The sequence below is a fragment of the Stenella coeruleoalba genome (assembly GCF_951394435.1).
Source record: "Stenella coeruleoalba genome assembly, chromosome: 11".
NCBI lineage: Eukaryota > Metazoa > Chordata > Mammalia > Artiodactyla > Delphinidae > Stenella > Stenella coeruleoalba.
The window spans coordinates 14,795,467-14,821,685 of NC_137157.1; the positions used below are offsets into that span (position 1 = coordinate 14,795,467).

A 26,219-nucleotide genomic window follows, 5' to 3' on the forward strand; every position below is an offset into this window, starting at 1 on the left:
AAGACTGGTAAGAAGAAAATTTAGTGTCCGTAACATTAACACAAACTGAGCTTGTACAGAATTCAAGAATTTCAAGAATTTTAAGTCCTTGATTTAAAAAGGGAATATGTTGTCTCTTTAGATGTTTCCAGAGAGAAACAGAGCGAACACAGGAAACTCTAGAAGTTGTATCACTTGCTTAAGTTTTACGCTGTTTTCCCTTTCAAATTAAATGAAATGGCAGTGAAGAGTACTAAACCTAGATAAATCACAGTAGGTTAAGTTAAAGCAACCAATCAATGGGGCGAAATTGGGGCAGAAGAGGAGGAAAGGGGAACCCGTATGGATAATGTAGGGAATGAATAGAAACCACACTTTGCATTTGTGGTGCTGACAATCCAGTGGGGGAATGGAAGACAGCTGTTTACTGGAGGGCTTACCAAGTGTCATTTCATTTAATCCTCACAGCCACTCTGTGAAGAATTATGATCCCATTTTATAGATAAGGAAACAAAGGTTAAAAGAGATGAATCACACAAAGCCAGTAAACAGCAGAGGTAAAAATTCAATCAAAGCCTTTCTGATTTCAAAGTCGCTGTTCTTTACATGAGGTAGGATTAGAAACCGAAGGCACTTAAAGCTCACTTATTACTGTGAAGAAGCGACACTGGATAAAAGCACGATCACAGAGTACTTAGTCATCACAGAAGGCTGGACTGGGAAGCTCTGGCTATCCATAGGACTGCCATTTACCCATCTTCGTATTGCTCATAAAATAGCAATAGATACCCCCGTAATAGAAGCCCCTGTCAGTGTTGTTGGAATAAATGATAAGCTGTCACGTTTCATTCTTTGGAATGCCCTTTTCTGAAAGAAAAGTTATTTAATGTGTTCACAAATTCGTTTTGAAACATTACAAAATTTCCGTTGTGGTATTTATTTAAACACGTTTCTCTTTCTCGGCTGCAGACATTTCTTCCCCCTCACTACTAGGGAGGTAAACTCCAAGCAGATGGATTCTTTAGAACAACTGGACCTGATCCCGATTCAGTGTGTTTTTCAGTGCTGGAAAACACTTCCAAAACGAAGGATAACTAGATCATACTAAAAACTACTGCACTGCATTTAGCCTAGCTTTAGCCTAGAAGAAAATGACTAGTTAACATCCAAAAAGTAAACGCTAGAGGACAGTCTAACTTAAAAAAAAAAAAAAAAAAGCGATTGGTGCGACGAGTTTTGAGCCTCGGCGCTAGCCGTCGCCCATCCTGCCGCGGAGCTGGCCGCGCCTGCGCGTTGAGTTCCGGAAGTTGGTGTTTCGGTCAGCGGGACAACGCGGCAGCGGCTCTTCAAAGCGAAGCCGGGAGTTTTCGCCACTCTTGTCGCCGCCATGAGCCGCAGTTATAACGATGAACTGCAGTTCTTGGAAAAGGTCAATAAAAGCTGCTGGAGAATCAAGAAGGGCTTCGTGCCCAACATGCAGGTGAGGCGGGGGAGCAGGACCCGGTGTCGGGGCCTTCCCGGCTGGGGGCCCGCGGCGCGTCTTTACCCACCCGGCCCGGTCTCCTCCGAGCCCTCCCGACCCCTCGCGCGCCGGAGAGGCCCCCGCCCGCAGCAAAGGTCCCATCCCCCAACTCCCACCCCACCCACTCCTCCCGCCTCCGGGGCTGCCCAACCTAGGCCGGCCCCACCTCACGGATGGAGCGGTTCCCGAACCGCGAGGACGAGCAAAGCGGAGTGCGTCCAGGGAATCCCAGTAAATACGAAGTTGGCCTTTGCAAAGCGTCTTCACACAGAAGTCTCATGAACGCACCGTGAGATGTGTTACGTCCCTGAGCCTTAGAGACATTAGTGGGCTTTTACTAGGTGGCACAGCCAGTCCGGGGTGCAGTTGCTGGGACTGAACTCCGCTTCTCTGAGTCATACCAGTCATTTACATAACGTTTACTGACCTGTGTTCGCTGAACCAAGTTTCTAGCATTCACTGCTCCGTGTTGGGTTTGTTGTTGTTTTTTTAATTGACATGCGCGGAGTTTTAATACAACGATCTTGCTTCTCGTGGCAACCTAGAAAGTTCACAGGGCAGGTTTTTTCTTTTTAATATGCACTTTTTAGTAGGGCTTTGAGCGTGAGTCGCTTACACGGCTTCCTTTACTCACCCAGTAGAAGCTCAGCTAAGACGTGATGTCCAGTTCACTTATTTTTCCTCTGACAGGATGACGTATTCCCGATGGAGACTTGGGAGCCCGATACCAGAGAGTTTGAAAGCCAGGTCTCTGTATCTCTTGGGCTTCCTTGTCATTTGTGCTTATGGTCTTCCATTAAAGTGAAGAAGAAGGCATTTGTGAGGTTTTGGTGCATATGCTGTTAGACGGCTTTTGAAATCCCTTTAGGTGCCCTGCAAGTGTATTGAAGGTTTGTGATCCTGCGTCTTGGTAAAAGTTCCTGATAGCCGCTCCACCCTCTTACTCAATATTAAAACTTATTGAGCGCCCCCTATGAGCAAAGCACTTAGCTAGACGCTGAGCGGAGAAAAAGCCCATAGTCGCAAACCTCCCTTTTGCTCTGTTTTTTCCTTTGACTAGTTTCTTTTTATGGAATCCAGTTCCCTGCATGGAGTAGAAAATAAAAAGCATATGACCATCCTAAGAGGGTTGTAACACACACTGTTATGTTCCGTCAGCAATTCTGGCTTAACTTTTGATGCACACACTCCTGCTAATTCAGCTTGGGGACAAGTCTGATTTTTGCTAGGCAGTTCCAGTTTAACTATTTGAACAACACTTTACTACCACCCCTCCCTTGGGAAGGGAGAGTTGAAATCTTGATATATTGCTCTTAAAAAGTTACTGACCTTTATGGTAGGCTTGTGTTGTATTCCCAGTCTCATGAGAGTAGTGAACTTCACACTTACAATTCCCTCTCTCTCTTGCTTAATCTCCATTCCTCCTGTAAGAACCGTGTGCTGCACTAAAAATTCCTCTTTGTTCCTTAAAAATACTTCTCTCCCATCTTTACGTCATCTTTCCATTCAGCTCCTAAATGTGTTGCTGCTGCTCCAGTAATGTCTCTTGTCTTTAAAGAGCCAGCTCAGTGTTCACAAAAAGTTAACAAACTGTGAAGCGCACCCCCACCCCGGCTACCGCCTCCCTAGACTGTTGAGCCCCTTCTTCATCAGATTCTTCCGTAGTGCTCTGTGCTTCTATTACAGCACTTGCCTCATTGCACTCTACGTTTTCTAGTCTGAGCTTCATGCTAGACTAGAAGTTCCACAACATCACGATCTTGCATATTCTCTGTATCTCCCCTACTGCGCAGTACAGTGCCTGACACATACTGAGTCCTCAGCAAATGTTTGGTGAATTAAAAATGTGGCCCTTTGGAAAATTGAGACATTTTTCCATAACTGGTATTGTTATTCATGCAGTGGTAAGATGCAGAAGTCATCTTTCTGATAAATAAATTTCCTTGTCCAGATGATTGTTAAATCTTTGGTTCTTCAATGCTAGGCAGATCCTTCATAATATTTGATCTCTGATTAAAATGTTCTGTCCTTTGGTGTTACATAATCATGTCTTCCATTGCCCTTTGTGTGCCTCTATTGTCAAGCTTTTTTATCCCCTTAAAATTACATAGATGGTAAAACTAAGCACACAGCTATATAGCTACCTGTTAAAATTTTTTTACTCACTGTTTACTTAAGTACAGATTTGTAAATCAGAATAGGACACAGTAAAGTGTAGTGTGCTGTTGTCTTAGACCTAGAAAAAGTACACTTAGGTCAGATGACTGCATTTTTATGTTTAGATCTGAGTTTTTGATTCATTTATTTTTTTCAAAACCTACTGATATTTTAGAAGCACAAGAATACTGAGACCTTTGGCCTTAGAGCATTGTTGGAAGACGTTTCTTTATCACACACACACACAAAATATTTTACCTGTTGAACTTTTAAATATGGCCTATGAGAGTAGGAGAATAAACAAAATGATTTGTGAACATTGTAAAATACACTTTTAAGATATAAAGATGGGAACATCTTGTAAGAAGTTTTCTGCTTGTTTAAGGTAGCGTGAAAGTGTTTTATAAAGAGTAAAGCAAAATAAATATTGTCTACAGTGTTTGTATTCTATCCTGTACTTATATACATCAGGTCCGTGTGCTCAGACATAATTCTTCCTTTTCTTTGGTACCAGGTTGAAGGAGTTTTCTATGTGAATGATGCTCTGGAAAAATTAATGTTTGAAGAATTAAGGAATGCCTGTCGAGGTGGTGGTAAGTAAATTAGAGTTTGACATATGGCGGTACAAGTAGTCTACCTTGTGGCCTGAAAAATGGTAACTCAAAGAATTATAATTTAAAAATACAAAAGTGTTGTCAAGGAATGATCAAGACTTCAAATGAGACGAGAACCCGTTACTTATTCGTGATCACATTGTTAGCCACCTGGCCTTGTAGAAAGCACTTGGAGCTGGATGGACCTGATTGGTTTTGCACCTAACCTCGGACAGTAATAACAATAGCTACCATTTATTGTGCACTTACTATGTGCCGGGCACTTTACATAGGTTATCTCATGTAATTCTTAAAGTAACTCTAAGAGGATATCTCCATTTTACAGATGTTTAAGTCAAGGCTGAGTGAAGTTAAGTCATTTTAATTTGTCCAAGGTTGCACAGTCTCTCAGTGACAGAATCAGAATTCAGATCGAGGAGTGTCTGATTACAAAGTCAGTGCACTGATTAGCCTCATTGAACTTCAGTTTTCTCATCTGTAAAAGAGAGTTTGTAACACCTATCTTGCAAGACTACAGGGAGGTTTAGAGATAAATGTATAAAACTGTAATATAATGTTCTAGTGGTAATGGTAGAATAGAAATCTAGTTTTAACCCTTTTATTTTTTTAGTCAACAAACCTAAAATAAATAAGTCTCATCCTGCCCCCCACCAGGGTGTGCTGACTTGTCTGAAATGACACACAGCTAGTGACAGAGCTGAGATTAGAACTCCAGATCCCCTGACTCTCCATCCAGTGTTTTCCCAACTCTTCCAAATTGCCCTTCTTTGTCACTTAGAATACAACCAGTACTTTTTTTTGATATATATTATGAACAGTTAAAAGAACCCTTTTTTTATACTGACAACATAAGGTATAATGATTATGTTTCACATCTCCCTGTACAGTATTTGCAAGCAATCCTCCGTGGTATGCACAGAATACTGACAGCATGTTTGTAATTATTCTGGTTGCCCTCACTACCTTCCTGTGCATGTGCTGCCTTCTTTTCCACTTCATCTCAAACACCCTTTTTTGCTTTGTTGTTTTAGCAGTCCTAACCACTACCCCTTCATTAACGCAATCTAGAAAAGTATGAATACACTTCAGCTAAAAATCAAATATGTCCTCTTTTCTAATATTGAAATTTTGTTTTCAGGTGTTGGTGGCTTCCTGCCAGCCATGAAACAAATTGGCAATGTGGCCGCCCTGCCTGGGATTGTTCATGTGAGTCTATGTTCACAGTTTTAATCACTCATATTTTTTTTTAGTCTGAAAGTTTGTTGAATGGATGAATGGCCATGCCTAACTGATAGTGGTGTCATTTAGACAGTGACCTTCAAACATCTAGAAATAACCATGGAATTTAAAGAAATAACTGAGTCTGGGTAACATCTCAGTTTCTGGTTGCCTTTAGCCAGAATCTATAAGTGTTTGAGAACCTTTGAAGTAGATTTTGTTTTCTTCTTGTACACATTATTCTTATATCAGTTTGCCACCAGTGAAAGTTTCACGGTGGCCTCATTTAAGAGGTTGATTGGAGAAAGACTGGCAAGAATTGTAAGGGTTAGGACTGAGGGGAGGGACAAAGGGCAATATAGCTGTTGTGGATATGATTGGAAAAGGAGGGTGGTGGCGATGGTGGGGAGAGAACTGGATGGTACAAGTGGGGCCCTCACCCGAGTCTACATTCAGATTCCACCATTAGAGGTAGATGTTAAATCCATTCAACAGACATTTTTTGAGGTCTGTATGCCGGTTTCTCTGCTGGGCACTTGGGAGGAGAAGTGAAAAGACATGGCTTGTGCATTTAAGGAACTCGTAAGTGTCCAGGTGTCTGCATGTATTCCTACCATGTTTTGACCTCCATTCTTCCTGGGTCAGTATCCTTTTCTAGGCCCCAGATGTAGAAATTGTACAGTTTTGATACCATCAAATGGATTACATTTGTCTCTGATTGCTTAAACACTAAGGACCTGTGTAAATCAGGTATTTTCCTCCTGTCAGCCTGACATGACCACAATCTGTCAATCATCTTTAAAATGTAATAATGCGTTAAAGTTAGTATGTGGTCCTCCTATATCATGTGGTACTAAGGTTTTTCTCTTTTCAGTTTTCTTAGTTAATGTCAGACTTTGTAAAAAAGTTTTTCCTGCTATGTTTGGCTTTATGATTAGGAATTTTTTACACCTAATTTCCACCAATAGAGAAGATTTCATGAAAACAGAATCTTGATTTAGGGAAGGCTTCAGCCCCCCAGCCTATTTGAGAGTTAGTGTCAGGTCTATCAGGCAGCCAGAGTGCCAGTGAGAAAACTGTATTTTATTTTCTAATTCTCTTTCAGCGATCCATTGGGCTTCCTGATGTCCATTCAGGTTATGGGTTTGCTATTGGGAATATGGCAGCTTTTGATATGAATGACCCTGAAGCAGTGGTATCCCCAGGTAAGGTCACTGTGCATGTCTGCTGTCAGGTGTGTAGCTTCTCTCAGAATCGTAGCCTTTCTAAAATAGAGCACGGCTGCATTTTGTGTGTGTGAATGTCAGCTTCATCATGTTCTATCATTTCTTTTCCCCATTTACTGAGAGAATTAATTGTGGACACTCAGAGGCTATTAAAATATCAAGTAAAGCATATATTTATTTAAAGTTATTTGGGCTCCTACTGTGTGCCAGGCACTATTCAGACATGGGCTACAAAAGAAACTGAAACACTTCCCTGGCAAATTATACATCTTCTTTGTGTCCCAGTTATCTCTTAGGCAAATTGTAGTTAATAATGTTATTTACTACATAGCATTATTGTGAGGATTAAATTCATTAAGCTTTGTTAAAATACTTAGAACAATGCTGGACACATAGGAAGTAATTGATAAGTGTTTACTCTCATTAGCATCATTATTAGTCACTTGTAGTTGTATACTTCTTTTCTGCTGTGGTGTGCTTTCATTGAAAATGTTTCACGCTGGAAGTAATATCTTTGCGTTCAGAGGCTGAAAAAAAGATGAAAGGTTGAATTGTGTCTTGAGAGTTCTGCCTCCAGCAGCAGTGGACAAGGTCATTTCAGGCAATCCTTTGCCGAGAACAACGAGAAAAGCTGCGTGAAATTTTTAAAACAGAGCCAAAAATGCATCTGTTGAAACCATAAAAATCTACAGAGGCAGTAAGAATTTGTGAGGCTAAGATCCAGAGGAAAAGTGCAGATACGTGAGCCCAACATTTAGCACTATTTTTCTCTTGAGTAAATGGCAGATTTGAATCAGTAAGGACACATGATTTGAACAATCCTGTTACAAACTTGACACCTTGATCTCTCATATACATGTGTGGTTGTGCATGCATCCACATTACAGTACATCCAAGAACTGTAGAGTACACATTCTTTTCAAGTGCACACAGAATGTTTACCAAAATTGACCATATACTGAGCCGTAAAGCATGTCTCAAGTTTCAAAGCATTGAAATCATACATCAGCAGTTCTCAAACTTTGGGCCCAAGACCCCTTTACGTTCTTAAAATTATTGAGGGTTGATCTCAAAGGCTTTTATCAATGTTTACCTTACTGGAAATTAAAACTGAGAAAGTTTAGAAACAGTAATACACAAGGACATGTCTCATTACCCCTCAGAGCAAGCATGTTATCACATGTCATGTAGCCTTTGGAAAACTTCACTGTACAGTAGAGAGAATTGTATTGTTATACAATTAATCCTAAAGGCCTGAAAGAATTCTTGGGTCACACCTAAGAACCACTGATATACAGGATACTATCCTACCACAGCAGAATTAAGTTAGAAATCACTAATAACAATAAAAACCTGGGGGGAAAAAACTATGTTTATGAGTTAAGCAATGCATTTAAATAACCCATGGGTCAAAAACAAAAAATCGTAATGGAAACTACAGAATAATTTTAACTGATGTTAATTTAAAAAATACCTGTCTAAAAATTGTGGGTTACTGTTAACGCCATACTTGGATAGAAGTATATAGCCTTCAGTGCACAAATTAGAAAAGAAGAAAGGCTGCAGTGTCAATGATCTAAGCATCCATCTCAAAAAGTTAGAAAAATAACAACTAATTAAACCCAGAAAATGTAGATAGGTGGAAATAATTGAGCAAGATTAATGAAACAATATACAGTGGTAAGGACCAACAAAGCCAAAAGTTGGTTCTTTGAAAAGACTAATAGAATTCATAAACCCCTGACAAGAGTGATCAAGAAAAAAAGAGAAGCATGTAATTCAAATTTTAATCTCTAGTCTAGATGTTACTTGTTGTTCATTACTGCCTCCTTGACCCACAAAGTACCTTTAGTATGTATTTACTTTAAATTTTGTTGTCCTCAGACTTTACCCACAGAGAACCACTTTGTTGGCTCCTTTAAAACATAGCTATCTTTAAAAGAGTGGCTGTCTTTTAAACCCTTTATTAATAGTGGGAAACCACAGGTAACAAAGCCTAACTACCTGGTTTTGCTAATATTTGACTAAGTTTTCTCTATTTTGTAGGTGGCGTCGGATTTGACATCAACTGTGGTGTCCGCTTGCTAAGAACCAATTTAGACGAAAGTGATGTCCAGCCTGTGAAGGAGCAACTTGCCCAAGCTATGTTCGACCACATTCCTGTTGGGGTGGGGTCGAAAGGCGTCATCCCAATGAATGCCAAGTAAGAATGAAAGCTGCCAGTAAAGGGAGTGAGAGATAATAATCACACGACCCTCACGTTCATTTCCAGTGTAGGACACTTAGGAGATGGGGATTGTTCAGTCACTGTTGAAGAAGTGGTAACGAACTGTTTTTTTAAGCATGAGGTCTGTAATGTTCATTAGAGACATTAGTCAATTCATGTTCATCATGACAGCCTTTGACATATGGTAGAATTCATAATAGAATAATATCCACTGATGATTACCGAGCACTTCCTATATGCAGAGCACTGTGCTGTAGTGTAGGTGTATATCATTTTGTGTAGATAATAACCCTAATATTATTCTTAGTTCACAAGAAAGGAAGCTGAAGTTTAAAGAGATAATAGTAAATAAGCTAGTAAGTAAAGTCAGGATTCAAACCAAGGATCTTTTGGCTTCAGAGGCTGTATTCTGAACCCCACTGTCCTTTGTCAGTGAACCTGTACTGACGACCTTCCTTTTTGGATGATAGCACTGAGTGTGTTCTTCACCTGAGATGTTGTGTATTTCCAAAGGAGAAAATTCAGTGTAAAGCTACAGCACAGTGGCCTTTTACGTGGCCGTTGGTGTACTGTCATAGCTCGCATGAAGCTGTGCGCCTTACACTTTGCAGAAGGGTGTGCTTATAAGTATGTATCATTAATATCTTCTGTTTTATCTAAAAGTTCGTGTGAATTTTGCATTCTATTCAAATATATGTACAGACATTAATATTAAAATGTCTTTAGCTATTACCTGTTATACAACTCCCCTTTACCAAAAAACAAAACAAAAAAACTTGGAGTAAAATTGATACATTTGGAAGATGCTTATTCTGTGACTTTATGTGGTCCCTGAATGCAGTCCCACTTTGAAAAGCATACCTGGAACATCTAAATAAATTCCAAGCATCTTTACAAATATTTTAGGTAGGAATTTTGTCCTAATAAGTAATGTTTGAAATGGGCTGTTGTGGGGAGGGCCCATTGATCATTGTAATCTCTCCGGATGGTATTTTGTAAGAGGGCTAGACCTTAGGTGAAGATCAGAGCTTTTTCCTTCTAAGGGTTTAACGTTGTGCACCTCAGCTTCAAAGTGTGGGTGCAGTAAAGCGACGTAGTATTTCTGTGAAGGTGGGAATAGACCTTAAAATGTAACCTGTGTTGGGCTTCCCCGGTGGCGCAGTGGTTGAGAGTCCACCTGCTGATGCAGGGGACACAGGTTCATGCCCTGGTCCGGGAAGATCCCACATGCCACGGAGCAGCTGGGCCCGTGAGCCATGGCCACTGAGCCTGCGCGTCCGGAGCCTGTGCTCCACAACGGTGAGAGGCCCGCGTACCACAAAAAAAAAAAAAAAAAAATTTAACCTGTGTTGCCTGAGGACATTGAGATAGCTTTGTTTGTTAGTTGTAATTTTTCATAAGTTACTATGAAAACTTAGTGTAGCTGTAGTAAAGTTGGTGGCCGATAATGATATTTGATTATGGTTATAAATTTTCTGTGGCTGCTTAATCACTGCCTCAGAATTCAGGATCAGAGAGATAAATAAGATTTGAAAAGTATGAGGGGCTGCGTAAATGTCAAGAACATTGGCATTTATAATTTTAATATTCAATTATTTATGTAACCGCTTTTCCTCAAAAAACTAGAGTTGCTGAGAGCATGAACTACATCTAGCACGATGCCTGATACACAGGCATAGTCAATATAGTTCTTTCTTTTGCCCTTTGAGATGTGGTCATCTTTAGATTTTGATCTGCCTTGGCTGTGAAATGACCTGCACCTTGTTACTCACTCAGAGACTTGGAGGAGGCCTTGGAGATGGGTGTGGACTGGTCCCTAAGGGAAGGCTATGCCTGGGCTGAAGACAAGGAGCACTGCGAGGAGTACGGAAGGATGCTGCAAGCCGACCCCAGTAAGGTCTCTGCCAGGGCCAAAAAGAGAGGCCTTCCCCAGGTAGCGCTCACTTTGCAGGGGAAATGTTCATTTTTTTCATATTTTGTTTTTGTTGGGAGGAAGAAAAAAATCTGTCTTCCATGTAGTAAATGTACCCCAGCTTTTTTCACATCAAAAGGAACACAAACTTGTTTATGCTTCATTGTTAATCTTTTAAAAAGCTATCAGGAGCTTGTAGATGTTCATAAAATAAAACAAGATATCATGAATTAGAAGTGGATGGGAGGAAAATGGGATATGATTATAAGGCTTAAAATGTATACCAGGGCTTCCCTGGTGGCGCAGTGGTTGAGAGTCTGCCTGCCGATGCAGGGGACACGGGTTCGTGCCCCGGTCCGGGAAGATCCCACATGCCGCGGAGCGACTGGGCCCGTGAGCCATGGCCACTGAGCCTGCGCGTTCTTAGCCTGTGTTCCGCAACGGGGGAGGCCACAACAGTGAGAGGCCCGCGAACCGCAAAAAAAAAAAAATGTTTACCAAAATTGCATATGTACAAACTTGGACAATCTACAGATTTGGCTGAAAGTTTTCTAGCATCCAAGATGACAGCAGATACTTTGTCGGTTCATGGTGTCCATGAGATAAAAATATACCCGATGTTTGAAATTTACAGCAAATTGTGATGGCTTTGCCACTAATTCACTCTGACCTTGGGCAAGTCTCTTTTGCCTGTCTGGGTCTCATTTTCTCATCCAAAAATTGAGATAGTTAAAACTAGGCAGTCTCTAAGACTGTTCCAACACTGCCATTCTCTGGGTCCGTAAAGCATCTGTTAGCTCCAGTTATGGGATATATTCTTCCAGTGATGGATAGTGGTAGGTGTCAGTGAACTCACAGATATTTCAAAAATCATTTGAACTTGGACTTTGTGTAAGAGTCAACATTCACCAGAGTTCACCCCAAAATTTGACCCTTCTCTCCGTGATGTTTAAATTGTCCTGTGAGCCATTTGGTGGTTTGAGTTTTCATTTATGGTGCTTTTAATGCGCTGTGCCTCAAGCAAATAATGATATAATAAACGCAGGAACTGGTCTACATTATTTTAGTTGTGTGGGGTATTACTTTAAGTGAACGAAGCGTTTCTAAGCTTAGAAGTTTTTTTGTTAACGCTATATGTGTGGTTATCTTTTTATTTTTATTGGGTTTTTTTACCTATTTGCTTTGCAAATGGATTTTTTCAAACCTGAATAGCAGCTATTTTATCAGACATTCTCACATTTGCAGTTGGGGACTCTGGGAGCAGGCAACCACTATGCAGAAATCCAGGTTGTGGATGAGATTTTCAATGAGTATGCTGCTAGGAAAATGGGCATCGACCATAAGGGACAGGTGTGTGTGATGATCCACAGTGGAAGCAGAGGCTTGGGCCACCAAGTAGCCACAGGTATTTTCTGGACCTAATTTTTGGCTTGGTGCTAAAATGTACATTTTGTGGGGAACCATATAGAGACTAAAGGGAGAAAGTGCTGGAACTGTACTGTGCAGGTTTTACCCTGGTTTTCCTAACTAGCAGAAATTAACTGCACTGGGCCTTAACTTACTTGTCTGAAAAAAATGGGAATAATAATTATTTCATATGGTGTTGTCAAAGGCTCCAGTTACCATATTTACTCTTAACAGGTTACTATTACTGTCTGACCAAGAAAGAGCAGTAAAGACTTCAAATTGTAGAGTTTATGATATATGCGGGAATATGTCTTAGACACCTACCTGTACGGCAAGATTAAGTGTTATAGTGGATTCAGAGATGAAATAGCAAGGGCTCCGCCCTCAAATTGTCTCATGAGAGAGATGTCATGTTCATTAAGAAGAAAAAGTAAAGAAAGAAGGTGTAGTAATTGATAAGATACTATGGAAGAGACAAAATAAAGTGTTTAGGGAAAAGATTTTAGAGATGACTTCATGGACACATAACGTGCAGTTTGAACAATCACACACGCAGAACATTCATGACCAAAAGACAGTGTGAACAAAAGCAGGAGGCAGGGAAATAGTAGAAAGGTCACTTTGGACCGTTTGTATGATGAGTGAAAGGATTTATGAATATAGGAAAAGTTATATAGACACGTGGGAATTACTGTAAACTCTAAATTGCAATTATGGTTCATCCTTGTATGTACATTTAATTCTATGGGAATCTAAAAATTTGTGCCAGCCTGGCCTGTTAGAATATTTTGTCTAGCAAATATATGGAGCATTGACTAGTATTTCTGAACTTTCTACTGAGTTCTGCTTTACACTTTATCATGGATTTGATTTGCATGCAGAAGGTCTAGCAACTTATCTCCAGTTCTTTTAAGTTAAGTCACTAAAAATTATTTTTAAAAACCATGATGGCAATAAAACGTATTTTATTACTTCTCATTCATGCACATGCCAGGAAGGGAGTAAGTAACTCAGACCACCTTGCATTCCCCTTGCAAGTCCTCGAGGGCAGGTGTTCTCTTTGGAGCCTGCATATATTGTGTCACATAGCTCTGACAGAAGATTCTCAGTAAATATATCTTGACCAATAAATAGATGAGCTCAGAAACACTTTAAAGGGAAAATGGTATTTTACTTGTTTCTTTGTAGAATGGTTTTGAATCTAGCCCACGTTTCTGCAATAAATCTGAATTATAAAGGGAAAGCTGGCTGGTTTGGACTTGTTGTGCTCTCTCCTTTCAGATGCGCTGGTAGCTATGGAAAAAGCCATGAAGAGAGACAAGATTATAGTCAATGACCGTCAGTTGGCTTGTGCTCGAATCGCTTCCGCAGAGGGTCAGGACTACCTGAAGGGAATGGCAGCGGCCGGGAACTATGCCTGGGTCAACCGCTCTTCCATGACCTTCTTAACCCGTCAGGTACAGTTGAGGTTGCTTGTCTGTTCCCAGTTATACATGATGAAGTTAAGTAATTTAAAACATAGTGTATTCAAATCTAAGCCTGTAGAATTTGGTTTTGGAAATGTATGTAATAGATATTCAAAATATTGGCGAAGTGTCCAAGCTTTCAGTGTGTCCTTAAGCTAACTCAGCAGGGTATCAGGAGAGGGGAGAAGAGAAGCCAGAATTATTCCTAGAATTTGCCTTGAGCAGCGGAGAGGGTAGAAGTGCCCTTCACTGAGATTCAGAAGGCTGAAGAAGAAGCACCTCTGACGGGTTTGGTCAAGACTAGTTGGAGTTTATGGAGTGGAGTTTGCTCTGTGGTCTAAAGACAGTTTTTGTCCTTTACATGAAGGTTAATAATTCTGCTATTTTTGAACTCTTAAATCCTTCACTCCCTTCCAACAAACCTTCCAGAATCAATAAGATAAGTTCTGAAGAGCTGGTTCTGCCACTTTTAACGTAAGCTTTTTTTCTCTTAGGCTTTTGCCAAGGTCTTCAACACAACCCCTGATGACTTGGACCTACATGTGATTTATGATGTTTCTCACAATATTGCCAAAGTAGAACAGCATGTGGTGGATGGAAAGGAACGGACTCTGTTAGTACACAGGAAGGGATCCACCCGAGCTTTCCCTCCTCACCATCCCCTCATTGCAGTTGATTACCAAGTACGTACTGAGCCATTTGTGGTTTTAAGCAGTGGGGGCATGATTTAGACAGTTCTAAATATGTAAGAATTTAAACAGGAAAGCAGCAATTGTGAAAAGAAAACAGTCTGTCATCCATGAGAACAGTGATTTCCAGTCTTCTCTGAAGCATGACTCCCCCCATCATCTGTGCTTGCAGTGTGCTGTAGTGCTGCATAGAGAATATTCTACTCCATTAAGATGCACTAAGAGTATCTTTTTAAGGCCTTTGAATGATTAGAAGACAGGATTAAGATTAAACTCAGTCTGTTTCATTCCTCTTATCCTTTTGGTGTCTGGCTGTGATAGAGTTAGAAAGACCCTTAACCTACCATTTCACAGATGAGGAAACAAGCCTGAGAGGGCAGATGCCTTGCTCGGGATGGTTCTTCCTAAAACACTTCACTACAAATTTGAGTTTTGCTTTGCTCTTACCTTCAGGCTGTCTTCTGCTGCCTTCCTGGTCCTCACATTTTTCCTCCCATCCTCTTCCCTTCCTTCTCAACTATCAAAGAATCAGAATAATATCTTAATATAGTTGTGAGCACAGTGCATTTAAAGGCCCTGGTTTCTCCACAGTCCTCCAATGCAAGAGGAAATTTAAATCTCAGACATAGGAAGCTCCTGCTTTTCTAAATTTTAACATGTTTGATTTGTGTGCTTCCTCAGCTCACTGGACAACCTGTGCTCATTGGCGGCACCATGGGAACCTGTAGCTATGTTCTCACTGGCACTGAGCAGGGCATGACCGAGACCTTTGGAACAACTTGTCATGGAGCGGTGAGTTATGAAAATAGAAAATTACTTAGAAATGTTCTCTTCAATGTAGTCATTGTTTTGCATTTTGACAGGTAAATGTACTTGGTTGAGCATTAACAAAGTTGAGGTTTGGGTTTGTCTTGTCTTCTACCTGAATTTTTCCCCGTAAATTGTCTGTCTAGTGAACTAACTGTCTAGTGAACTAACTGAGGTCACCAAGTATCTCGACCTTAGTGGGGTCATTGTACGGCCAGGGACTGTTCCTCAACTCTGTGAGTCCACAAAATCCAGATGGAGAAATTATCACACTACCGTAACTGATAAAACTTTACCTGATGCAAATTTACATCAAAATGTATCTCAATGATTCACAGACCTAGCCATTAGCATAATTTGTTCCTTACTGGGTGGGTCCACTCGAGATTTGGAGGATATGCCCCATTTTGCAAATCAGGACCCATGTGTAGACTGCACACCTATTTCAATATATTGCCTCTTCTAAGCCAGGGGTTGGTAAACTTTCTATAAAGCACCAGACAGTAAATATTTTAGGCTTTGGGGGCCATAAGATCTCTGTAGCAGCTATTCTGTTGTGCCATTTTAGTAGAAAAGCGGCCATAGACAGTACATAAACAAATAGGTATTGCTGTGCACTAATAAAACTGTATTTACAAAAACAGGTAATAGGCCAGATTTGGCCCACAAACCAGTTTTCCAGCTGCTTTTCTAAGCCATCAAAGTTCTTAGCTGGTGATGGAGTGGAAAATAGAAACTGTCTATGATACCTTCTCAGTAGGACAGAGCCTCACATATATATTAACCCTACTTCTTTTCCTCTGATCCTTTCTCATTTTCAGTTGCCTCCCAACTCCTAACTTTAACCCAGTGATCAAAACCATCTCCCCACACACATTAGCAGTGTCTCAGGGCATTTTCTGTTGTCGCAGTGGGGGAGGGGAATTGTGCTATTGGTATCTAGTGGGTAGAGGGCAAGGATGCCGCTAAACATCTTATAACGTATGGGACAGTCCCCACAACAGTTACCTCATCCAAGATGTCAGTAAGTGCTAAGGTGGAGAAACTGTTTTAAACCACAAAGAGCACAAAGTTTTTGTGATGATAGACATACTGATTACAATTTTAAGTTAACATATTTATATGTAATTGATAATTAGTAGTGATTAGATACACAAAACTAAGTCTTTAAATGCTAAATGCTTTGTAGATGTAAATTTGTCTTCCAAAAGGATGAGTCTTAAAACAAAAAGCACATTACAGTGTTGATTAAATAGAAAAAGACTCTCTTATTTCTTCTTTTAGTTTAAAAAGAAGTCAGGGAAAAGGCATATGATCCTAAGGGTTTAAATAATTGCTGGGATTGAACATAAATTGGAGCTCAGAATTTATAAATGAAGTTCATTCCTTTCCCAATCTAGGGCCGTGCACTGTCCCGAGCAAAGTCAAGGCGTAATTTAGATTTCCAGGACGTCCTAGACAAATTGGCAGACATGGGAATTGCGATCCGTGTTGCCTCACCCAAGCTGGTTATGGAAGAGGTAAGTGAAATTTTGATAAGTATTCAGCATAAAACTGTTTATAATTTATGCCAGTACCCGGAGACAGCAATTTTTAGTATTGCTAATAGAAATGGTTTTTTTAAAAGTAACGTCAGTTACAGTCTATCATTGTCTTCTCTTTTGTTTGGAGGTTAATTATGAGCTGGGTCCATAAGAATGATTTTTACCATTCATGTATAGTCTTTGTCTACATATTACAAGCTTTAAATTTAGTTTGAGCTGACTCATCTTAACCTTTCTTTTGCACAACTGTATACTTAACAGTTAAATTTGAAAGCAAATTTGAAAAGGTAGGGGGGGAAATGTTTGAGAAAATGGGTTTTTTTGATTCATAAGGGAGCAAAGATTTTGTTTAAATTACATGTATGTATATGTACACATATGTACATATTTAAATTAGAAGCAACATAACTTCCTTTTAAAAGTTTAAGAGAAAAGAAAAATTGTCATCAGAAATTCTGTGCCATGACATAACTATTACCTCCTTTTTTTAAGATGCTTATTGCCATTTTTTCCCTAAATGCTTTTTTAAACTGGTTATAATCATAGTTTACAAACATTTTATAGTCCTTTTTAAAATTTAACACATTATTATAATATTGTTTACGTCATTTTTAACGACTGAGAAATATTCTACTAGCTAAGTACCGTAAGTTTCTGCCCATCGTGGATATTCAAGTAGTTTCCACATCTTTGCTACTCTATATTAAGTTGTACTGTGTGTCTTCATGCCTGAATCTTTCCTCCAGATGTTTTAATAATTAGAGTGAAATCTCAAAAGCAGAATTACTGTGTTAAAGAGTATGACAAAGCTTTACTTTTTGTTTTTTTTGGGTTTTTTTTTTTTTGCGGTACACGGGCCTCTCACTGCTGTGACCTCTCCCGTTGCAGAGCACAGGCTCCGGACGCGCAGGCTCAGCGGCCATGGCTCACGGGCCCAGCCGCTCTGCGGCATGTGGGTTCTTCCCGGACCGGGACATGAACCCGCGTCCCCTGCATCGGCAGGCGGACTCTCAACCACTGCGCCACCAGGGAAGCCCCAAAGCTTTATTTTTTAACAACTTAATTTTTCACCTGATTTTAATTAAGAGGTTTTAGAAAATACCAAGAAGAAAACATCTAGAATTCCACAATCAGAGATAACCACTATTAACATTTGGTATACTTTTTACTTGCACATTTTACATATGATTTTTTTTCACTCATCCAGCTAATACTTATTAAACATCTGCCATAGTTAGGAACTGTTCTAGGTGCTAGGGATATTGCAGTGAACAAAACAAACATAAATCCTTTCCTGTGAAACTTACCAAATAGTAAAATGTATAGTGTGTAGAATGATGGTAAGTGCTACAAAGTAAAAATGGGAAGGGGGATAGGGAGAGACTGGGAGTGGGTGCAGTTTTAGATAGGGTGTAGTGAGGTGGTATTTGAGTGAAGACCTGAGAGGGGTAAGGGAACAGGCTATGTGGGTATCTAGGGGTAAGCTTTCCAGGCAGGGAGGATGGCAAGTGCAGAAACTCTGAGGCCTGATCACACTTGGAGGTTCAAGAAACGGTGTGGAGGCCAGCGTGACTGGAGCGAGCAAGAGGGAGAGGAGGTTAGAGAGGTAGGGTCACCAGATCGTGTGGGTCCTTGTTTTTTCCTTTACAAATGGATTTTTGCTCTTCCTCTGAGTGAGATGAGGGGAAGACTTGGGAGAATTTTGAGCAGAAGAATAACATGATCTAACTGATGTGTTTGCATGCTGTTGAGAAGAATCTAGAAGAGAAATTGAAGATGCCGGAAAGAGTGGGGAATTACTAGAGAAGTGTCCTTGAGTAGATGAAAGGAGATGGGATCTGGTGGGGTTGGTCTTTGCTAGGAGCTTAGGTAATTCATCCTTAATAAAAGGAGAGAAGGTACAGATGCTGGTAGTCAGGGAAGATATGGCAAGAGAGTTTATGGAGATTCTTTTCTGGTTGTTTCTGTTTTTTCAGTGTAATAGGAAGTAGGGCCAGCAACTGAGAGTGAGGATGCAGGAGAAGGTATAAAATCATCATCTAAGAAAGTGATTGGCCTAGTGAAATTTTGGGTGATTGCCAGGACAGCGTCAAGGGCCCACTTGAGCTTAAATTCGGTGGTTGGGTGTTTTTCAGCTACATCCAACTGTATAGGTGCTGGCATGAAATAGATGTTGAGTTTCCTTTAACCAGGGTTGCAAGTAAAGGAGAAGCAAGGTTGTTGAAGGGTGTTGCAAAGGGATTGTGGGTCTCGTGGGGTTAAAGGATTGTTGGAGGTGGAAACCTAGGCTGTCTGGGGTGCTGGGAGCTGAGACTGTGGAGGAGTTGTAATCGTTGGTTATGACGAGTTCTTGGGGATGACTGGGAGAGAATGGCAGAGGTAAACATTGAAGGAGAGGGAATCAAGAAACTAGGAAGCCAAGTTACTGAAAGAATCCTCTTCCTGGATATTGAAATCGTTCTGAATTACAGCAGGAGAGGGTGAGGGTGACCCAGGAGCTACAAAACTTTAAGTAACAATGGGGATCAGACTCTAGCAGATGATTGCAGCAACAAGAGTAGTGGGTGGTATAAATGGTGACTGCAACATTCAAAACTGGGAGAAAGGAGGGAGAATGGTCTGAAAGGAACCATGAAGAGCAAGGACACCTGTCCCACCTCTCAACCTAATGGCATGACCCAGTTTGGGAGAGAAAACAGCTACCACTTCAGAAAGTTGGAAGCGGAAGCGATATCGTCAGCGGAGGTCCATGTTTCAGCAAGAACAAGAAAGTGAAGGGAATGTTTAAAAAAGAAAGGAAGAAGTTCTTTGCCTTTGACTCAATGGAAGGAGTTCAGAGGCCACAGTGGAAATGTTTCAGAAACTGGAAGGGATTAGGAGATGGGCTAGAAAGGGGTGTGTACAGAGCCCCCACGGGAATCAGTCTGAGAGGCCTAAGCTTGCTGTGTTGACATGAATGGAGATAAAGGGTGTGTGTGGTGAGATTTGTTCTAATGGTGGCAAGACAGAAGGAAGGGGGGAGGTCTTACTAGAAACTCATAGAAATAAATTGTATGTGTTTGTATGTATGCCCATGTATGCATGCATATATGTAGTGTTAGTTATATATATGAATGTAATAATCTTTCCTTATTGTGAAGGTTATACATGGTCATTCCAGGAATTTTGATAACTGTAGAAATATCTAATAAAAGAAAATCAAAACTGCTAATAACTCCACCATCCAAAGACAGTTACCGCTAACAGGATGATTTGGTACATTTCCTTCCAGTTGGGTATTAGTGAATAAGCTTTATTCAATTACATTTACTGCTTTTCCTACTTATACAAGTGATATATGTTCTTTGGGGAAATTTAGAGAAATACAGAAAAAATATAAAACAAGATGAGAGTGTTATTATACTACTCCCTTACCAACACTGAGCTTAATCTTTTTTTAAACCTTTGCCTATTTGATAGGCAAAAAAAGAAAAAACAAAACCAACTCAGTACTGTTTGAATGTGCATTTTTTAAATTACAAGTGAACATTAATGCTTTTAAAGATTCCATTTTAAGTAGACTTTTCCTCCCCTGCAGGCACCTGAGTCTTATAAGAATGTGACTGATGTGGTGAACACCTGCCATGATGCCGGAATCAGCAAGAAGGCCATTAAACTGACACCGATTGCTGTTATCAAAGGATAGAACCCTGACGGCAGCCACTGGACACCACTGACCCTCACTGAAGTGGACGTGGACTGAAATTCTCTTCAGACATCAGACTCGAGATCTGACAGGTTCCAGGGTGTGCAGGTGTAGCTGCCCGTTCCAGAATGGCTGGTGGGGAGGCTCCTGATTCAGGAACCAATGTTGTAAACTTTCCTTCTGGGAGGAGTCACAATGCCTCCATTTGGAAGGGGATGTATATGCTTCCTCCCTGATTATCCCACAGGTTTTTAGGGAAGTCTGTTAGGGGGTGGGGGTAAGTCAAGAAACTGCCTTACTCAGTCATACAAGTCTTTAATCATCAGAATGAAGTTCTTTACACCAACCTTTGTTTCCAGCCTGAGAGGTGTCATGAAGAACATTGTATTAAATAGGAAGGTTTGGGAATGTTTCTTTTTGCCCTCTGATTGTCAGTTTATCCATTTAGCCACTCATATACCCCCTTCCCCTGCACTGAGCAAAACCCTAAATACCATTCTTACTTGGAGCATATAAAAGGGTCATAGCAAGATGTTAGATGGATAATGAGACACGTTATGGAGGGGTTATGTGTGGAGGCGTAGGGATAGGGACCCAAAAGAGAAAGTAATTCATCATAGACTTGCTACCTTTGTCATTCTAACTATAAGGCAGACTTCTGACTTCCGTGTAAAAATGGCATCAGCTGGTATCTTTAATTAGGCCTAGTCTGGCAGACTTTTCTTGAATAATAACTTGCACAGCAGCAGCAGAGAACCCTCAGATAATACAGATATCTTTACATTTATGATTGAATTATTATAAAAGCATCAAAAGGCCGCAGCTATGATGTTAATGGTTACTCTGTGTTGACAGGTTGGCTAGTCCTGTGCCACCTAATCAGATTAGGTATTATATATACTGTGACACCCAAAGATGTTAACGTTATAGGTTACTAAGGCCATAGTTGAGTCTAAATAGCCAGTAAAATAGAAGAATCTAATAAAGTTGTAATACGTTGTTTATATTTTGTGCTTAATGTTTTATGGCTTAGGATAATTAGTATTTTTTCTTGGTTCACTTTGGACAGTGCTTCTGTTTTCTGATTTTCTCCCTGGTTGCTTTCAGAGATGCACCCTAAAAGATATTCTTTTCTAACACTTATCTCTCAACATATAATAAAACCCCCCATTGGAGTGTCTTCTAAATGCTGTTTGGAAGACTAGAGAAAAGCAGACTTCCTCTGAAAAATGTATGATATGAAATAGCATGTCTTGACTCTGAGCACTCGGTAACTTTAATGGTTTTGATGGTAGAGTTTGAAAGTTATCAGTAAGTTAGTAATCGTAATGCGATAATTATGCATTAGTTATGCCTCCAGATTGGACCAGCAACTGTTGTGCACAGATGACTTAAGGATGTAGGTTACCTGTGAACGCCGGAGGGCATTTAAAGATGAGAAACAGGCTTCTGGCAAGTGCTAGATTCTCTAGAGATGAGGCAACACTGAGTGTCTGAGTGGACTTCCTCTGACTGGGCTTTCCCAATGATGTTGTTTGAAACAGATTCATAGCAAAGTCCTCTCCCAAAACTAACTGATGTCAGTGCAAGAAATGCTGCAGATCGTCTTAAATACATAGGTTGCGTTTTATTGGATGCTTTGAAAGTCACTCTTTGGGAAGGGAAGAGGGGAGCAGGTGAGGAGGAGAAACAGAGAAGGATGGTTTGTGCCATGGCATTTCTGTATTATAAGCTTTTCTTATATGTAGCATTTCTACCAAACTTGACCCTATTAATGACCTTGGAAAGTAATGGTTAATATTTTGAGTTCAAAAAGAAAACTACAAACATTGTTTTCCTTGTTCTAAAGATGTTATTTTCCCATTTGAGGCTAAAAGCCACTTAAAAGTGAATGTTCAAATGAAGCTGATGTAACGGACTGTTTTTACTGCCCTGAGTAAAAGAACCCCATGCCTGGGCACATGGACGCAGCTGGGAAAGCCCTTTGATAAGGCGCTGTCTGGTTTTCTCAGGCATGAAGATGAGTCTTATTACTATGCACATATTTGTCCCTTTTTCAGCCCTCTAAAGTCAGTAGGTTTATCATTAATATTTTCAAAAGCACTGCCGTTCACACATTGATGATGGGCTGTATCATTCCTGTCATCAGCATATGGTTGGGAAAACCAGTTCATGAGATATAAACAAAATATGAACATTCACTAATTTGCTAATTTTGTGAATATTTTGTGGAGCAACAAGGAACTGAAGATTCAGGAACTGAAGGTTTTTTTTTTTAGGTTTTCCTATTTTGTTTGCGTAAGACTGCTTTTTTCCCCTCATGTTCAGTTTAAAGTTTCTTTCTCCTATTTCTGAAAATTGCCTTTAAGCATCACCTATATTGCTGGAGTGTTTGCGACTCTCTGTGCCTGCTATTCCAATACACAACTAACATAGCCTCTCTGTCCGTACTTCTCACCTATGTCCTTATTGTTACATCTGCTCCATTGCTTGACTATGTGGGATTTTCATGTTGTCCAGAGAGCATGATTTGGGTCCATCTGGATCAGTTGAGTTTGAAGATGCTGTTAATTATTAATCAAGCACCTTGGAGTATGCAAAGTTGTTATGATAGATTCTGATCTTTAAAAGATCTTGCTTTAGGGCTTCCCTGGTGGCACAGTAGTTGAGAGTCCGCCTGCTGATGCAGGGGACACGGGTTCGTGCCCCGGTCCGGGAAGATCCCACATGCCGCGGAGCGGCTGGGCCCGTAAGCCATGGCTGCTGAGCCTGTACGTCCGGAGCCTGTGCTCTGCAACAGGAGAGGCCACAACGGTGAGAGGCCCACGTACAGCAAAAAAAAAAAAAAAAAAAAAAAAAAAAAAAAAGATCTTGCTTTAAAACTAATATCTGAAACACCAGTGATCCGAAGAGAAGATAATGTTATAAGGGGAACATGTCATAGAGAACTGAGTATTGATTGAAGTTGTACCTTGCGGACAGACATGTTGTAAATGAACAAAGTGCCAAGTATATCATAGGTGCTTAACACATTAAAAATCATCATTCCTGGGGTGAGGGATCAGAGAAAAAAAAAAAATCACCATTCCTGCTTTGCAGTTTACCCAACATTTTTACATATGGTTTTAGTCCTTAATAAATGAGGGAGGACTGACAGGCAGGGTCAACGCCCCTACTCAGCCTTGAAGCAGTTACAGAAGACTGACCATTGCCCCTTGCTTCCCATTAGAATGTGGGAGTAAAATCTCTGAGGGGGGGATGAAACAGGAGGTGAGGGGTCAGGGCACAACCTTTAAAAGAATGACATAGCCATAAGACATGACAAAAACTGGTTAGAACCAACTAGATCCAAGATGGTGAAAGATTCACCTTCCAATGGACCTTTGAGCCTCATTATATGCTCATTGTAATACATTAGCATATGCTAAATGACATGACACCCACAGGTGTCATGACAGTTCCTAGGCCGACCATCAAAGGTCAAAAAGTGAGTGGTGGCCCAGTTTCTGGAAATCTCCACCCCTTCTCCAAAATAGTTGGAATAATCCTCCCACTCCTTAGCCTATGAAATTACCCAGCCCATAAAAACTAACAACCCCATATTCCAGGGCCTCTAGCCTTTTGAGATGGACTGCATTCTGTATGTGGAATGTGTATCTCTCTAAATAAGTTCACTTCTTATCTAAAAGGAGGGAGGGAGGATTGTGTGAGCCATTCACTGGAATTTAATGAAGTTGTCAAGATAGGTATTATCGCATCATTACAAATTAGAATGAAGCCTCAAAGATCAAGCAGCTTGGGGACCTCCCTGGTGGTGCAGTGGTTAAGAATCCGCCTGCCAATGCAGGGGACATGGGTTTGATCCCTGGTCCGGGAAGATCCCACATGCCACGGAGTAACCAAGTCCGTGTGCCACAGCTACTGAGCCCGTGTGCCACAACTACTGAAGCCTGTGTGCCTAGAGCCCGTGCTCCACAACAAGAGAAGCCATCACAATGAGAAGCCCACGCACCACAACAAAGAGTAGCCCCCACTCGCTGCAACTAGAGAAGACCCAACGCAGCCAAAAATAAAACTTAAAAAAAAAATCAAACAGTTTGCCCAAGGGCACCAACTAATGACAAAGCCAGGCATAGAGAGCCAGGTGTTTTGACTCCCAAGTTTAATTTTTTTTTTTTTTTTTTAAATTTCTGTGTGCACCACGCAGCATGCGAGATCTTGGTTCCCCAACCAGGGATCAAACCTGCGCCCCCTGCAATGGAAATGCAGAGTCTTAAGCACTGGACCATGAGGGAATTGCCCCTGTTTTCTTGATGTCACACTGCCTCATTTAACCACTTTGTGCTGCTTTTTCTAATCAGTACAAGAACCAGCCAAGACCAGTCTGGAACTTTTAACATGGAGCACTCACAGAAATTTCTTTCAAATGGGATTAGTCTTCTTGCTTGGCCTTGTTGAGGCAGGTCAGATATCTTGACCACCATTAAGGATTCCGTGTGAACTATGAAGGTTTTATTCTGCTTGATGAATGTTTATAAAACAGGCCTCTCCTTTTGCTTTGTGTCCTAGCCCACAAATCAGCAAATGTCAGGTAGCCCTCAAAACACAGCATCTCTAGGGACCCCGGGACCCTGTAAACATTTGCCCTCTGTTGCTACATGTTTCTTTCCCAGAATGGGAGAAAAATTTGTGTATAATCAGGCACCAAGACACTTGCCCAAGTTACTGGGGGAAGGAGACCCCTTTGCTCTCGATTCTAAATCAGTATTTATTAATCAACAATAGTTTTATTCTTAACCGTGAGCAGAGCACTGTGTTAGATCCTAAGGAAGTTCACAAAGATTGTCATATTCTACCTTCAAGAACTTAGAGTCTAATTGAGAATGTGGAACAGATGTGCATACTTTTCAAACAAAAGCAACTCAAAGCAATTTAAGCATTGACTGATAAGTGTGAAGAATACGTGTTGTAGGGAAAAGACACTGAATTCCAGCCCATCGTTGTACACAGCCACGCTACTTCAGAGGGGTGTGTGTGCTCTAAGCCTCCACTTCCTCTTCTCCCATGCTGTCCTTGATTCTTCTTAATCCTGGCTGTGCCCTTACAACTCCAAGGAAACTACTCACCAACTTCACCAGTTGGTTGCTAGTTAGATGGACCAATTTTTGTTTGTATTTGCCTTGTGTAGTATTTGGTACTATTAATCACTCTTGGAACACTCCCTTAAAACGTTTTCACTGGGGGAATTCCCTGGCAGTCCAGTGGTTAGGACTCTGCACTTCCATTGCAGGAGGCACGGGTTTGATCCCTGGTCAGGGAACTAAGATCCCACAAGCCACACAGTGCAGCCAAAAAATTAAAAAATTTTATTTAAAACAAAAAAGTGTTCTCACTGGGCTACATCCTGGCCCTCTTCCCACTGTGCACATACTTCATGGCTCATTGTCAACCACTCCCATGGCTGGTGACCCCACGTTCACCTCTCCAACCCACACCTGCTGGACAGCTCCACCTAAAGATCCCATAGATACCTCAAAATCAACACGTAAATTCAACTCATCATTTTTCCTTCTTTCAAGATCTGTTCCCAGTCTCAGGGAAGACACTACCACCAGCCGATCACTTAAGCCAGAAATTAGTGTCTTCTTTGATTCTCGCCTCTCTTATTCTAATGCTTGGCTATCTCTAAAATGCTTTCCTCTCTTCATTTTCAGTGCCTACATCACTTACCTGTTCAGATTCTTATCTGCCATCTCTGAGACTATG

General features: G+C 40.8%; 1 protein-coding gene across 1 annotated transcript; it reads left to right on the forward strand.

Annotated features, from left to right (window-relative positions):
• Positions 1–1,177: 1,177 nt before the first annotated feature.
• Positions 1,178–25,959, forward strand: RTCB (RNA 2',3'-cyclic phosphate and 5'-OH ligase). Its single transcript, XM_079936680.1, has 12 exons — positions 1,178–1,459; positions 4,173–4,251; positions 5,411–5,478; positions 6,596–6,695; positions 8,763–8,919; positions 10,720–10,876; positions 12,101–12,260; positions 13,544–13,719; positions 14,223–14,411; positions 15,099–15,209; positions 16,625–16,744; positions 20,346–25,959. Exons 1-12 carry the CDS (start codon positions 1,367–1,369, stop codon positions 20,451–20,453), a joined length of 1,518 nt encoding a protein of 505 aa, XP_079792806.1. The 5' UTR covers positions 1,178–1,366; the 3' UTR covers positions 20,454–25,959.
• The last annotated feature ends 260 nt before the right edge of the window (positions 25,960–26,219 follow it).

Excerpts from the sequence above, each read along its gene's own strand:
- RTCB (XM_079936680.1), top strand. The coding sequence starts at position 1,367 with ATGAGCCGCAGTTATAACGATGAACTGCAGTTCTTGGAAAAGGTCAAT. Across the intron at positions 8,920-10,719 it reads GTCATCCCAATGAATGCCAA|AGACTTGGAGGAGGCCTTGG; the intron begins GTAAGAATGAAA and ends TTACTCACTCAG. Across the intron at positions 10,877-12,100 it reads AAAAGAGAGGCCTTCCCCAG|TTGGGGACTCTGGGAGCAGG; the intron begins GTAGCGCTCACT and ends TCACATTTGCAG.